Source organism: Crotalus tigris, unplaced genomic scaffold (genome assembly GCF_016545835.1).
Source record: "Crotalus tigris isolate CLP2741 ecotype Arizona unplaced genomic scaffold, ASM1654583v1 scf7180000018545.510300, whole genome shotgun sequence".
NCBI classification, from domain to species: Eukaryota; Metazoa; Chordata; class Lepidosauria; order Squamata; family Viperidae; genus Crotalus; species Crotalus tigris.
In genome coordinates, this window is record NW_024097069.1 from 57499 (window position 1) to 72237 (window position 14739).

At 41.6% G+C, this 14739-nt stretch overlaps 1 protein-coding gene across 2 annotated transcripts in view; it reads right to left on the minus strand.

Moving 5' to 3' along the window:
• Positions 1-350: 350 nt before the first annotated feature.
• SLCO4A1 (solute carrier organic anion transporter family member 4A1) overlaps positions 351-14739 on the minus strand; it is a 58348-nt gene continuing 43959 nt past the window's right edge. For both annotated transcript variants that reach the window (XM_039354022.1, XM_039354023.1), the window contains 7 exons: positions 12815-12969; positions 10534-10729; positions 8365-8530; positions 7259-7431; positions 4857-4921; positions 3274-3422; positions 351-1144 (listed from right to left, as the gene is read on the minus strand). In XM_039354022.1, the coding sequence (XP_039209956.1) occupies positions 989-1144; positions 3274-3422; positions 4857-4921; positions 7259-7431; positions 8365-8530; positions 10534-10729; positions 12815-12969 (1060 nt within the window). In that variant the 3' untranslated portion in view covers positions 351-988. The remainder of the gene's footprint in view (positions 1145-3273; positions 3423-4856; positions 4922-7258; positions 7432-8364; positions 8531-10533; positions 10730-12814; positions 12970-14739) is intronic.

Below are 14739 nucleotides of genomic sequence, written 5' to 3' on the forward strand. Positions count from 1 at the left end.
TTCTTTCTTTTTTTCTTTCTTTTTAAGTTCTTTTTCTTTTTAAAGTTTATGTTATATATATTTTATTATTAATTATTTTATAAGTTGTTAAAATTTGTTTAGGTTTTTTAAAATTTTAAATAAGCCTATATTCAGTTCTGGGAAGTTCGGGGGGGGGAGGGAGGGGGTGGTTTGGGAGGGATTGGGTGAGGGTTGTTTTGTTTTTTTTTGTTGTTATTTGTAAAACTTTTAAAAAATTTTCAATAAAAAAAAAAGCTGTGTTAGATATTTCATCTACCAGAGCAGATTCATGCCCACAATCCTTTGCAACATTGCACTCATCAAGCAATAACAGACAGAAAAAAATTACCTAAGAAAGATTTCACATTTTTAATCAACAAACTATGGGTTGGCTAGACGATGTTTATACCGTATTTATACCAAAGAAGATTTTACACCAGCTTGAATATATGGTCCAGCGTGTGGTTGGCTTCTTTAGTGCTTTATAAAGGAATGGTATAAAGTTATGTTTAGCCCTTTTTTAAAATAAATTAATACTGTAAGAGGTGGAGAGAACTGATGGCACAAATCTTGAGGTCAGGTTTTGGTGTCTAAATACAAGATCAAAACATTCCCTGAAATGAGGGTCTTTCACTAAGCAAATCAGGAAAAATAACTTCCAGCATCCTGCAGGAGTTGTCACTTCCCTTTTTGTTTTTTCAATATCCCAAGACCATCTCAGAATTGCAACCTGGATCGGTGAGAAAATGAAACTCGTCTCTTCAAAATCCTTTTTCCGTCTTTTCAGGGAGGGAAAATTAGGATTCAAGTTTTCCTGTGTGCTTTTGTTGCTTGTAAAAAACAAAACAAAACAATAAGAGATCTTCACAAAATTATTTTTCCTGCAAAAGGGGAAAAGAAGCAAACTTTGCAGGAAGAGAAGAGTAAGACATGATTTTGTCCCAGTTTCTGGGCAGGTAGGAGAAAGTTGTCTGTTGAAGCCCAAAGGCTATATGTCGTTGCCCTGCGGAGACTGGTGTGAAGATTTGCTCTCCTGCAGATCACAGGTGCCATTTTCAGAGAGGGCTGAGCTGCCATGGAGAGATTCAGGGGGAGGGGCTTTGTAGAGCAGGCAGGCTAGTAAGAAGAAACACGAGCCCATCACCTGCAAGATATCAAAAGGGGTTTTTTTAATTTTTCAGCACGAACACCATTTCTATTGGTTCCCAGTTTTTCAGAATATAAAAGGAAAAAAAAAAGATAATCGGAGCTGGAATTGATTGGCTCCTTGAGTTTAGACTAGAATAGAGCTGGGAGGAACCCTGGAGGTCATCTAGTCCAGCCCCCTGCTCAAGCAGAAGAACCTAAACCACTGATGGCGAACCTTTTAGAGATCGAGTGCCCAAACTGCAACCCAAAACCCACTTATGCATCGTCGGGTGCTGGGTGGGTGTGGCCCATTGGGTGGTCATGGCCCATTGGGTGGCCATGGCCCATTGGGTGGGCGTGGCCCATTGGATGAGCGTGGCTGTGGTGGTAACGGCAGACTGGGTGGGACTAAAAAGTTCAGTAAATCAATTCCAACTTTGTGAGATCTTTTTTTTTGCCCACGAGAAGTTGAAACTGATTGATTGAACTTTTCTCTTTTTTTGCACATGGTGGTGGAGGCCTAAAGCGAAAAGGTTTTATAAAACCCAGCTGAAAGCCTAGGCCACGGGCGACGGCACACATGCCCACAGAGGGCTCTGCATGCCACCTGTGGCATGCGTGCCATAGGTTTGCCACCACGGACCTAAACCATCTCAGACAGGTGATTGTCTGGTCTTTTCTTAAAAATCTCCAGTGATGAAGCACCCATGTAAATTTGTCGTAAATTTGGATGGTCACTTAATAAATGGTTGTAAGCCAAGGACTAACTGTATATTGGTGCCCATCTTTGATTCTTCCTACATCTTGCTCTAATATAGACTAATGCTGTTATTTACATGGAAGGCGAGCAAGGTTATGCATCATGACATCCTTGCACAAAGGCATCATTGATACGCCATACATGGTAATTTTGACCTCGCTGTGCTTCTTCTGTGCCCATTGTTTATGTTCTCCAGACAATCTGGTCTCTACCTTCTATAAACCACCCGGAATAATTTATTTGTGAAACATAACTACAGCTAGTCCTTGACTTGAGGCCACAACTGAGCCCAAAATTTCCACTGCTAAACAAGACAATTTTGAAATAATAGAACATACCTGGAGTTCGGGTTTTAGATTTTGGCAGCGGTTTGCTCTTCAAGCTTGTTTCAATTTAGTTTCTGAACTTTTTGTTACCAGACTAGGCAACAGCGTCAGCAGGATTTTCTTGTCCTATTTGCCTTAACTTATACATGTCTTCTGTGCTAACATCGTTAGTTGGTCATGATGCTGTTACCTAGTCTGGTAATGAAACGTTCAGAAACTAAACTGAAACAAGCTTGGAGAGCCAAACATGGCTGAAAACATCTTGATATGTCTAGCTGTTTCCAAAACGATGATTGTTCTTAAATAGGTACTGAAGTCCTTGATTTACGACGAAATTGACCTCAACATTTCAGTTGCTAAGTGAAATGTTTGTTAAGTGAATTTTGCCCCCTTTTACGACCTTTCTTGCCACAGTTGTTAACTGAATCATTGTCACTTTTAAGTTAGTAACATGGTTGTTAAATGAATCTGTCTTCCCCATTTGACTTTGCTTGTAAGAAGTTCACAAGAGGGGATCACATGACCCCAAGACACCGTGACCGTCATAAGGAGCCGTGGTGGCACAGTGGTTAGAATGCAGTACTGCAGGCTACTTCTGCTGACTGCTGTCTGCCTGCAGTTCGGCAGTTCGATCCTGACCGGCTCAAGGTTGATTCAACCTTCCATCCTTCCGAGATCGGTAAAATGAGGACCCAGATTGTTGGGAACAAGAGGCTGACTCTGTAAACCGGTTAGAAAGGGCTGTAAAGCACTATGAAGAGGTATATAAGTCTAAGTGTTATTGCTATTGCTATTCCTACTCCATTCCATTGCCTTGGTGGTGCAGTGGTTAGAATGCAGTATTGTATGCAAACTCTGCCAACTGCCAGGAGTTCAATCCTGACCGGCTCAAGGTTGACTCAGTCTTCCATCCTTCTGAGGTTGGTAAAATGAGGACCCAGATTGTTGGGGGGCAATATGCTGACATTGTAAACAGCCCAGAGAGTGTTGTAAAGCACTATAGAGCGGTATATAAGTCTATAGAAGTTTGCTATGGCTATTGCTATAATCCGGAATTACCTTGAATATCAAACCGGCGATCAGGGTGTACCGACTCATGGCAGAGTTCTGATAGACATAACAAGATCCTTGTTCACCGCACTGGCTCTGCCACAAGAGACATGACTTGTCAATCATTGACCCAAAAGCAATGGGGCCTGGGATGCTCCCTATAGAGAGACAGAAATGAAGAGGTGTCATGTATCTCAAGCATTTCATATTACCCCAATATTTCTGGCCTAGCTGGAATGCTTGATTCCATGGTGTCAACCACATTTCATCTTGTCTCTGTTGGAATCAGTTTTATTTTCAAAGTTTCCACTGGCCAACTTCATATGGAAAATATTACTCCGAAAGAACAGGCGGTAAGACAATATTCACTCAGAACGGTTCACGGCCTCTTTCAAAGACCAGTTCCAAGATCAACCTTATATATGTTCACAGTAATAGCACAATATCAAAAGCGCTCATCCTTCACAAAAGGAACATTCTTAGCTTGGCGTCTCTACAGGTAGTCCTCAACTTGTGACCACAATCAAGCCCAACATTTCTGTTGCTAAGCAAGGCAGTCGTGAAGCGAGTTTTGTCCCCATTTTACGACCTTTTTGCTCCAGTTCTGAAGCGAATCACTGCAGCTGTGATGTGAATAATCCAAACGTTAAGTGAATTTGGCTTCCCCTACTGACTTTGATTGTCGGAAGCTGTCTGGCAAGGTCACTTAAGGTGATCACATGATCCCTGGACCAGTGATGGGATTCAAATAGGGGAACAAGCGGTTCTCTGTGTGGATGCCTCTTCTGGAAGTCCATTCTGAGCCTGGGCAACAAAAAATTAGCTATCGGTTCTGTCATACTGGTGCGAACTGGCTGAATCCCACCACTGCCCTGGATAGTACAACTGCCACAAATACATGCCAGTTGCCGTGCATCCAAATTTGGATCACCTGATCGTAGGGATGCTGCAATGGCCATACGTGGGGAAAACAGTCATAAGTCATGTTTTTCAGTGCCGTTCTAACTTTGAGTGGTCACCAAAACAAATAGTTGTAAGTTCAAGGTGTTATGGTTCCGACAGATGAAACTCTTCAAAAAACTTTGAGGCATTGTTTACCTTAAAGAATGTTTATTCGAGAAGTATAGCGTTGGCACTTACATAGCCAAAGCCAAAATCTGAATTCCCCTCCCCTGAGCCCATAGTATCAAAGCACAATTCCCTCGTCTAATTTACAGTCATAAATCACATTCTCCAATTCCTTTGAAATGCAGACTTTCCCTCCAGTTCTCCAACCCGTCAATTCTTATCATCTCTTATTTCAAAAACCTTGGTTCTCACACGAGTTACAGTATTGTTATGTCTAACTAAACTCCCATGCACATTCCTCCTCCTTCCCTCTAGTATCATCTACTTCTAACTCTAATTCTAAGAGTAAAACATAAGAAGGAAAATGGTTGCATCTCCATATGTTGTCAAAGCAAAAACATCCGATGTTAGCAGTGTTGACACAAGGACTGTCTGTATCACGAATGCCGAAATTCCAGCAGTTTAGAACATCTTAATTAACACAAAACATGGAGAAGGCTACAAATCTTGTTTGGATACTGTACCTAGTGTTCTCACAACAATCCATTGGATTCCTAGTGCAAATGATCGCTGTCTGTCGGAAACACACCTGGGACACATAAAACAAACATTTAAAAACAAAAGCAAGCAGGGTCGGCTACAGAACGACTCAAACAGGACAGTTCTGTCTTTTGTTCTGTACAATTAAGTGTGGGAATGTATTAACAAATGAGTAGAACATGATGGACAAAGAAAGGTTAGACATCTGTGGGGAAAGTGGCAAGCAGTAATGGCAAAGGTGTGTGGTAATGCAAACATCCTCCCTTATGTACTTGTGTATATAGATAGTCCTCAACATACGACGCATCACAATGGTCATAAAGCAGGTCGGTCACAGGACTGACCCAATTTTACAATCTTTTCGCAACAGTCATTAAGCGAATGCCATAGTTGTTAAGCGAACCAATGACTCACTAGGACAGGGGTAGGCAACCTCGGCTCTTTTATGACTCAGGAATTCTGGGAGTTGAAGTCCATGAGTCATAAAAGAGCCGAGGTTGCCTAGCCGCTGACTCAGGAATTCTGGGAGTTGAAGTCCATGAGTCATAAAAGAGCCGAGGTTGCCTTGCCCTGCACTAGGGGTACAGTTTTGCTGAAAACCAGAAGTAACTGCCAGTTTGGGGCAAAACCATCACAGAACATGGTCCCATGACAATGGGATATTGCAAACGGCTGTAAATATGGCTGCTTTGCCAAGCACCTGAAATTCAGTCATGTGACTAAGGAGGAGACCCAACCATTGGAACTTTGAATCTGAGTCGTAAATCCCTCTTTTCAACTCAGTCGTCATTTCGAATGATTGCTAAACTATCCGTCGTAAGTCGAGGACTACATGTACAAACAGGGAAGGGTAGATTCTATATTACGACATGATTGTGCAGGCTCCATCCTTTAGAAGTCACTGCAGTTGAATGGATGCCTATGAAACTTAGACTAAAATAAGGATGACCATTTTCCTGTTTAGCCCCAGTTACTGTTTTAGCAGATCATGCAAACAAGGCTATAACATTAAGCCAAGATTAAATTTATTTATTTCAGCAGAACCTGTTATGGAACACATTCTAAACCAAATAATAGGTTAAATATATCCTTAAACACAATGGTGTACACATATATTGTATAATTCATTAGAATAAAAATGGGTGAGTTGGTTTGATTGATTCATTTGTGACTCAGGATGTTGTAGAAACTTAGACAAACATTTTAAGCAGGTTGTGTGAACAACCAGACCATCCCATTAAACCATATGTTTGGCCACCGTATATAACTGTAGCCATTTCTGGTTTGCTCACATCAAGTTAGGATTTAAAGTGTAATATGAACTCAGTTTTGTTGCTATAGCCAATCTTGATCTGGAGTAATAACTAATTTGTCTGCAGATTTAATTTCAAAAGAAAGAAAGAAAGAAAGAAAGAAAGAAAGAAAGAAAGAAAGAAAGAAAGAAAGAAAGAAAGAAAGAAAGAAAGAAAGAAAGAAAGAGGAAGGAAGGAAGGAAAAGAAAGAAAGAAAGAAAAAAGAGGAAGGAAGGAAGGAAGAGAAAGAAAGAAAGAAAGAGGAAGGAAGGAAGGAAGGAAAAGAAAGAAAGAAAGAAAGAAAGAAAGAAAGAAAGAAAGAAAAAAGAGGAAGGAAGGAAGAGAAAGAAAGAAAAAAGAAAGAAAGAGGAAGGAAGGAAGGAAGGAAGGAAAAGAAAGAAAAAAGAGGAAGGAAGGAAGGAAGAGAAAGAAAGAAAGAAAGAGGAAGGAAGGAAGGAAGGAAAAGAAAGAAAGAAAGAAAGAAAGAAAGAAAAAAGAGGAAGGAAGGAAGAGAAAGAAAGAAAAAAGAAAGAAAGAGGAAAGGACAGAAGGAAGGAAGGAAGAGAAAGAAAGAAAGAAAGAAAGAAAGAAGGAAGAGAAAGAAAGAAAGAGGAAGGAAGGAAGGGAAAGAAAGAAATAGGAAGGAAGGAAGGAAGGAAGGGAGGAAAAGAAAGAAAGAAAGAGAGAAAGGAAGAAGAAAGAAAGAGGAAGGAAGAAAGAAAGAGAAATAAATAAAGAAAGAAAGAAAGAAAGAAAGAAAGAAAGAGGAAGGAAGGAAGGGAAAGAAAGAAAGAAAGAAAGAAAGAAAGAAAGAAAGAAAGAAAGAAAGAAAGAAAGAAAGAAAGAAAGAAAGAAAGAAGTGCTGGAGTTTAGATCAGGGATCTCCCAACTTGGCCACTTTAAGACTTGTGGACTTCAATTCCCAGAATTCCTCAGCCGGCCATGCAGGCTGAGGAATAAGTCCACAAGTCTTCAAGTAGCCAAATTTGCTGGCTGAGGTGGCCAAGTTGGGAGACCCCTGATTACAATGGTTAAAAAAAACTCTCTTTTCGGCTCAGCTTTGAGAAAATAAATCTTATTTTTCTCTGGCTTACCGCAATGTAGCTGTCAACGCAGGAATGCTACTTAGGAATGTGAAGAGAATGATAACAAACATGAAAACCAAAAGAAGAGTCCTTCTTTCACATGAAGATGTACACTTCCCTGCCGTAGCCAAGCCAGAGACCGGAGCGTTGGGTCCAACAATGCAGCTGCATTCATGATAAACCTTAAGAAACAAGAATGGTAGTTTAGAACAGTCACTCCACACTGTAACACAATGATGTCTATTTCTTTTCTTTAGCCAATGTTGCTGAGGAGAAACGAACCTCAGCTGAATGGTACAGCCAGTGGTGGGATCCAAATATGTCAGGGGTCTTCAAACTCCGCCCTTTTATGATTTGTGGACTTCAACTCCCAGAATTCCTCAGTCAGGTACGCTGGCTGAGGAATTCTGGGAGTTGAGGTCCACAAATCATAAAAGGGCTGAGTTTGAAGACCCCTGAAATACTGTAGAATCAAGATCACGTGAAGTATTAATACCACTTTGCAATGCCTTGGTAAGGCCACACTTGGAATGCTGCATCCAGTTTTGGTCACCATGATGTAAAAAAGATATTGAGACTCTAGACAGAGTACAGAGAAGAGCAACAAAGATGATTAGGGGACTGGAGGCTAAAGCATATAAGGAACAGCTGCTGGAATTGGGTATGTCTAGTTTAACGAAGAGAAGGAGGAGGGGGGACAGGATAGCAGTCTTCCAATATCTCAGGGGCTGCCCCAAAGAAGAGGGAGTCAAGCTATTCTCCAAAGTGCCTGAAAGCAGGCCAAGAAGCAACAGATGGAAACTAACCAAGGAGAGAAGCAACCTAGAACTAAGGAGAAACTTCCTGACAGTGAGAACAATTAACCAGTGGAACAATCTGCCTCCAGAAGCAGTGAATGCTCCAACACTGGAAGTTTTTAAGAAGAGACTGGACAGCCATTTGTCCGAAATGGTATAGGGTTTCCTGCCTGAGCAAGGGGGTGGACTAGGTGACCTTCCAACTTTATTATTGTTACTGTTATATGAAAGCAGAATCAACCTCAATCATTTGGTTACTTATTGACAGGGTTTCGGCCCAAGAAGGAGAACAAGTGAAGGCTGACATCCTGCACACACCTTTTCCCGACTGTCGTGATTTATTGAGGCTTTCTTGCAACCAGCGTGGCAGGCTGAGTAATACGTTATTCCATCGTTCCCACACACGGGATTGTAGGTCTCACGCAGGCAGTGGCACTCCATGTTGCAGGGGTCAGACAGGTTGAGGTGACCTTGCAGTAAGATGCTAAACAAAACATATAATTGGTCAATATATTTTCTTCCTAACCTTATCAGCTCCGATGCTTGAAAACAATATGCAAGGAGATTTACCCAGCTAAGGATTGCTGATATATTTCAATAGTTATGAGATGCTAGTTTGAGACCAGCTAGAAGTGGCATTCATGTCAGCCGTGAGTGTACAGCATCCTTGGGCACCCATTGTATCAATGCCTCATACCTTAACTTTAATACCTGTCCTGCCCCCCACTCCACCCCATACATTTATTTTAGTGATCAGAATTGAGTATCAGGCAGTGTCTGTATACTGTTCCAACAGTGGTTCAGGGGTAGTAATGTCTCTGGAAGACTGTAAAGAAAATCCAAATACTATAGTATTTGTGGATTAATTATTAAAAATTGAATGTCTGCTACTCAGTTGATCTTCCCTGGCTGCCATTCTTCCATAGAATAGGAGATGGATGGATGGATAAATGGAAAGGTAGATAAAGTGAATGATATGGGGTATTTGATGGATAGATTTGCTGTATGCAGTAGATGACAAAGGATAGCTAGTTAGATAGTTGGCTAGATAGATAGATAGATAGACAACATAAATAGATGGACATAGATATTGTGGATAGGATGGATGGATGAATGGATGGATGGACGGATGGATAGACGGATGGATGGACAGATAGATATAGGTAATATCTATATCCAACATAGCTAGTTGGATACAGTCACAGTAGATAGGGCAGATGATAGAAAGATAGATGACAGATAGATAGACAGAGACAGACAGATAACATAGATAGATGGACATAAATACTCTAGATAGGGCAGGTGTGGGTAGATGGATGGATACTGTGGCTGGCTGGATGAATCAATGAATTGATACTGTGGATGGATGGACAGACATATACAGATAACACAGTTAGATGGATATAATTTTAGTAGATAGGGCAAGTGATAGATCAGTGGTGGCAAACCTATGACACGTGTGCCAGAAGCGCACTTGGAGCCCTCTCTGTGGGCACGTGCACCATCCCATGGAGATGGCAACTGTCCTCTTCAACCAGCCGCCCGCTAACTTGCTGAGGTCCCATGTGGCCGGATGCATCCCAGAACGCATGCACTTGCTGGCCTTTGTATGCGGGGGCCGATGGTGTCAGGCAGCAGCTGCCCCGGCCCCTGCCTCGCCTTGCCCTGTGACATGGCACCCCCGCCCTCCCCCGCCTCACCCTGCAGAACCAGCCTCCTGCCAGAGACCCCTGGATCTCCCCCAACCCTGCCTGGCTCCACAGGCTTCCCTCCCCAGGAGCAACATCAAGCTGGCCATGCCCACCCTGGCCACGCCCACGCATCTGCCATGACCACTATAGCCACGCCCACCCAGCGGGCCACACCCACCCAGCGGGCCATACCCACCCAGCACCCGGCAATACATAAGTGGGTTTTGGGTTGAAGTTTGGGCACTTGGTCTCTAAAAGGTTCGCCATCACTGTGATAAATGATAGATAGATAGATAGATAGATAGATAGATAGATAGATAGATAGATAGATAGACAGACAGACAGACAGACAGACAGACAGACAGACAGACAGACAGACACTGGTAGGTAGGTATATAGATAGATAGATAGATAGATAGATAGATAGATAGATAGATAGATAGATAGATAGATAGATAGATAGACAGACACTGGTAGATAGATAGATAGATAGATAGATAGATAGATAGATAGATAGATAGATAGATAGATAGACAGATAGACAGACACTGATAGATAGATAGATAGATAGATAGATAGATAGATAGACAGACAGACAGACAGACAGATAGACAGAAACTGATAGATAGATAGATAGATAGATAGATAGATAGATAGATAGATAGATAGATAGATAAACAGACAGACAGACAGACAGACAGACAGACAGACAGAGATTTTTAATGTGATGTTATTCTTTTGTAGCTTTAATCTGGAATACTCTCCTTTGCAAGGGGATTGTTCTTCCACTGCTTACCTTCCGTCATGCATCTGGGTCACTCCAGCCATGGGCATGTTGGGACAATCAGTAAAAAAGATAAAAATTGCCAGCAGACTCGACATGGTGCACAAGAAACAAAACTTGATGATCCCTGAGCAGCGCAGCTTAAATTTGTTCACAAGGAACCCTCCAAGGAAAGTGCCGCCACCTCCTGCCGGAACCACAAGGTAGCCTTCCAAAGGAGAGGAAACAGCTGTGTCATTTTCAAATCGACTTGTTTATTATTTAAATCACATTCAGTGTCGTTGACGAGCTGCCTTTTCAGTATTAGAATCTCCTCTAACATTTAATATTGTAAGCCGCCCAATGTCAGCCTGCGGTAAGATGGGCGGCCCATAAAAATTTTTTAAGAAATAATAATAGTATTATTTCCATGATCCAAATTTTGAGATAGTTGGGCTGAAAGATAGCGCGACTCAGAGTTAAATGCTTAAATGGGGCCTTTAACCTGGATCACCCACTGAGTCCAAAGCCCTAACCACTACACTGCCCTACCTCTTCTGCTATAGTTGGACCCTCAACCCATCGTATTAACCTGGCATTCATTAGGATCCCAATCAAAATGCAGAGATGGTTAAGAATTGCAGGAAAGTCTATATGGGTTTTTTTTTCTTTTGTCCGAAAATTGAAGTCTGCTTTGACTTGTGCTCAATTACTTATTAACTGTGAGGTCCTTGGAGCTCCCTAAGCTTGGTGGCTTTCCTTGCAGAGGTTTCATTACCAAACTAAGTAACATCATCAGTGAGCTGACGGTGTTACCTAATTTGGTTATGAAACTCTTCAAGAAAACAACCAAGCTTAGAAAGCACCGAGGACTCCACTGTTCAACCCTGAGTTACAAGTATTCTCTCCCATGGGTGCTTGTTAACTTTGTGTGACATATCCATGCAGGATCTTTTAGGCACAAAAGTGCGTATAGTCCAGGCCATGGTTTTCCCAGCTGCAATGTACGGCTGTGAAAGTTGGGCCATAAGAAAGGCTGAGCGCCAAAGAATGGAGGCCTTTGAACTATGGTGATGGAGAAGACTCCTGCGAGTCCCCTGGACTGCAAGGCGATCAAACCGGTCAGTCCTAGAGGAGATCAGCCCTGACTGCTCTTTAGAAGGCCAGATCCTGAAGTTGAAACTCAAGGACTTTGGCCACCTAAGGAGAAGGAAGGACTCACTGGAGAAGAGTCTAATGCTGGGAAAGATGGAGGGCAACAGAAGAAGAAAGGGACAACAGAGAAGGAGGTGGCTGGATGGAGTCACTGAAGCAGTAGGCGTGAGCTCCAATGGACTCCAGAAGATGGTAGAGGACAGGAAGGCCTCGAGGAACGTTGTCCATGGGGTCGCAATGGGTTGGACAGAACTTCGCAACTAACAACAACAAAGAAAACAATGTGACATTGTTTTCTTCTGGGATATCCCCCCCCCTCCTATTTTTTAAATCTAGCCTACAGCCTTGAAGTTTTCTGATGGTTTCCCTCTCTAATGTCCCAAAGGTGCTTTTTCACGAGGCAATTGGACTTTCTTGTTTTTTCTTGTTTTTTTCTTTTTTTCATCCAAGAAGCTTCTTCAGCTCTGACTGGATGGTGGGGAATGGAAGGATTTATACTCCTTGCAGACAGCTGTTCATTTGTCTTCTTTTAAAGAATGGCATGAAAGACACAGATAAGCCTCCAGGTAGCTTTAACTACTCACTAAAAGAATGCAAATGAACTGCTGTCTGCAGGAGTATAAATCCTTCCATTTTTCACACTTAACGACTGTTGCAGTTTTCCCATGGTCACGTGATCAAAATTCAGACACTTGGCAACTAGCATGTACTTAATGGCGGTTGCCGTGATCCTCTTTTGCGACCTTCTTACAAGAGAAGTCAACGGGGGAAACCAGATTCACCTAACAATCAGATTACTAACTTATCAACTGCAGTGATTCACTTAACAACTGAGGCAAAGAAGGTTGTAAAATGGGGCAAAAGTAACTTAACAAACGTCTCACTCAACGACATAAATTTTGAGCTCAATGGTGGTCGTAAGTCAAGGACTATCTGTATATGGATATGAAGCCAGCTGAGCTCAGCTAATGGGCATTAAACCACCTAAAGTAGAGATCTTCAAACTTGGCCCTTTTATGACTTGTGGACTTCAACTCCCAGAATTCCTCAGCCAGCATGGCTGGCTGGGGAATTCTGGGAGTTGAAGTCCACAAGTCATATAAGGGCCAAGTTTGGAGACCCCTAACCTAAAAGTTTCATTCCACAGCTTTTTTCTTACCAAAAAAAGTTGCTGCTTCAGAGGCACTTAAGCTAAATTGGGATTCGAGGAATTTGGGGCCAAATGTTGACATCCCGGCAATCAAGGTAGCTTCTGTAGCTCCAGCTAAGCAAAGGAAGATGAAAGTTGGGTTCTTCAGTAGCAGCCAAAATGACCTTTAGGATCCGAAACAACAGCAGGGAACAAATTATTTAGTGTAGATCCTACATTCCACACAGATACTTAAGCATTAATAAGGCGATTCCCATTTATTTTAGTTGCTTTTTTTTTTGCAAGGTTTTCCTGAGGATTATAATCCATATCCCTCGTGGCATGTTCACCTAATTTCTTATAATTAAAGAAAAATAGTTGTTATCTTTTAAAAGTCTCTCTCTCTCTCCATTGTGGTTAGTTAGACATCAATAGTTAGAACAAGGATGTCCAACTTTGGCAACTTGAAGACCTGAGGACTTCAACTCCCAGAATTCCCCAGCCAGCATGGCTGGCTGAGGAATTCTGGGAGTTGAAGTCCACAAATCTTAAAGTTGCTAAGGTTGGACATCCCTGTCCTAGAAGAATATTAGAACAAAAAAATGAAAAGAATCCAGGCAACCAAGGACAGGTTTTCACAACTTTCCCAGAAAGTCAGAATTACAAAACTAGAGTTACCAAACTTTAATTGAGAATCCTCAAATTGAAGTCCCAAAGTATCTTTGATTGCCAGATTGGAAAACACTGATCGGAGGAAGGAAGGAATTCTGAAAGAGGGGAGGGGGCAAAAGAAATTCCAGCAGATCTTACATCTGGGAATTCTTCTTCTAGAAAATGGTTCCAGTTGCAGTGTTTTCTCCTAACTACAGAAAAGTCCCAGGTAAACATCCAGTCTAATAATGGGTGTATTTTAGCTTGTGCAAGTCTACCTCTTTTTTACGAGAGTGTATTCCTCCTCCATCAAAAAATCCCTAGCTCCAAGAAAAATCCCTAAATCCAAGAAAAATACTCCTCCAAAACCCCAGAGTCATCTCTGGATGAGGTGGGCAGCACATAAATCAAATCAAATCAATCAATCAATCAATCGTCTTTATTATTGAAGTGTTAAGGGGGGGAAATAGTTCTAGGAACAGAGAAATGTCTTTTACGGAAAATTGCTTCCTAAACAAAACCTATTAGAGACAATAATTGTACACCAACTCCCTTGTGATATGCTGTAATAGCTGTTCAACAATATTTTCTCACACAAGCGCTTTCCCAGAAGTGAGAAAGACCTAGGAACACACCAGCTGGTAAGATGTCTATATTTCTAGGCAGTTAAATCTGGTGGGGAAAAAAAAACCCTAATCTAAAATGCAATTTATGGTACTTTCTTCTGCTTTACTTAAGGTTTTTTCTGTTCCCTGCCTGGAAATTAGAAAGAGAAGAAAATTAACCAGACAATGTATGTCACAAAGTAGTTCTGTCTATTTGAATAGTCAAGGGTATTGGGAAAGTGAGAGTTTTAACCAAGGGTTTTTTTGGAACTCTCTGAGCTTGTTTTTAATTTCTTTCTTGCAGATCTTTCATTACCCAAAGTAGGTAACAATATCAGTGCTAGAATTTTAACTATTAGTAGGAAATGCCAAGCTAGATTAAACTTATTTTATGACTTTTATATTGTGGGAAACAAGCCACTATCTTAACATCTTGTGTGGACCAAGCCATGTTAAATCAGAATGACATATATTTGTTTAGGCACAGCATGTTAAAGAATACAACTGTATATACCGTATATTCCGGCGTATAAGACGACTTTTGAGAGCGATGAAACAGCCTCCGAACTCGGGGGTTGTCTTATACGCCGAGTTGTCTTATACGCCGGAAATAAGGGAGTTTCTGGCGTATAAGACGACTTTCTAGGCATGCGACTCGGCGTCTATCATCTTATGCACCGGAAATAACGTTATTTCCGG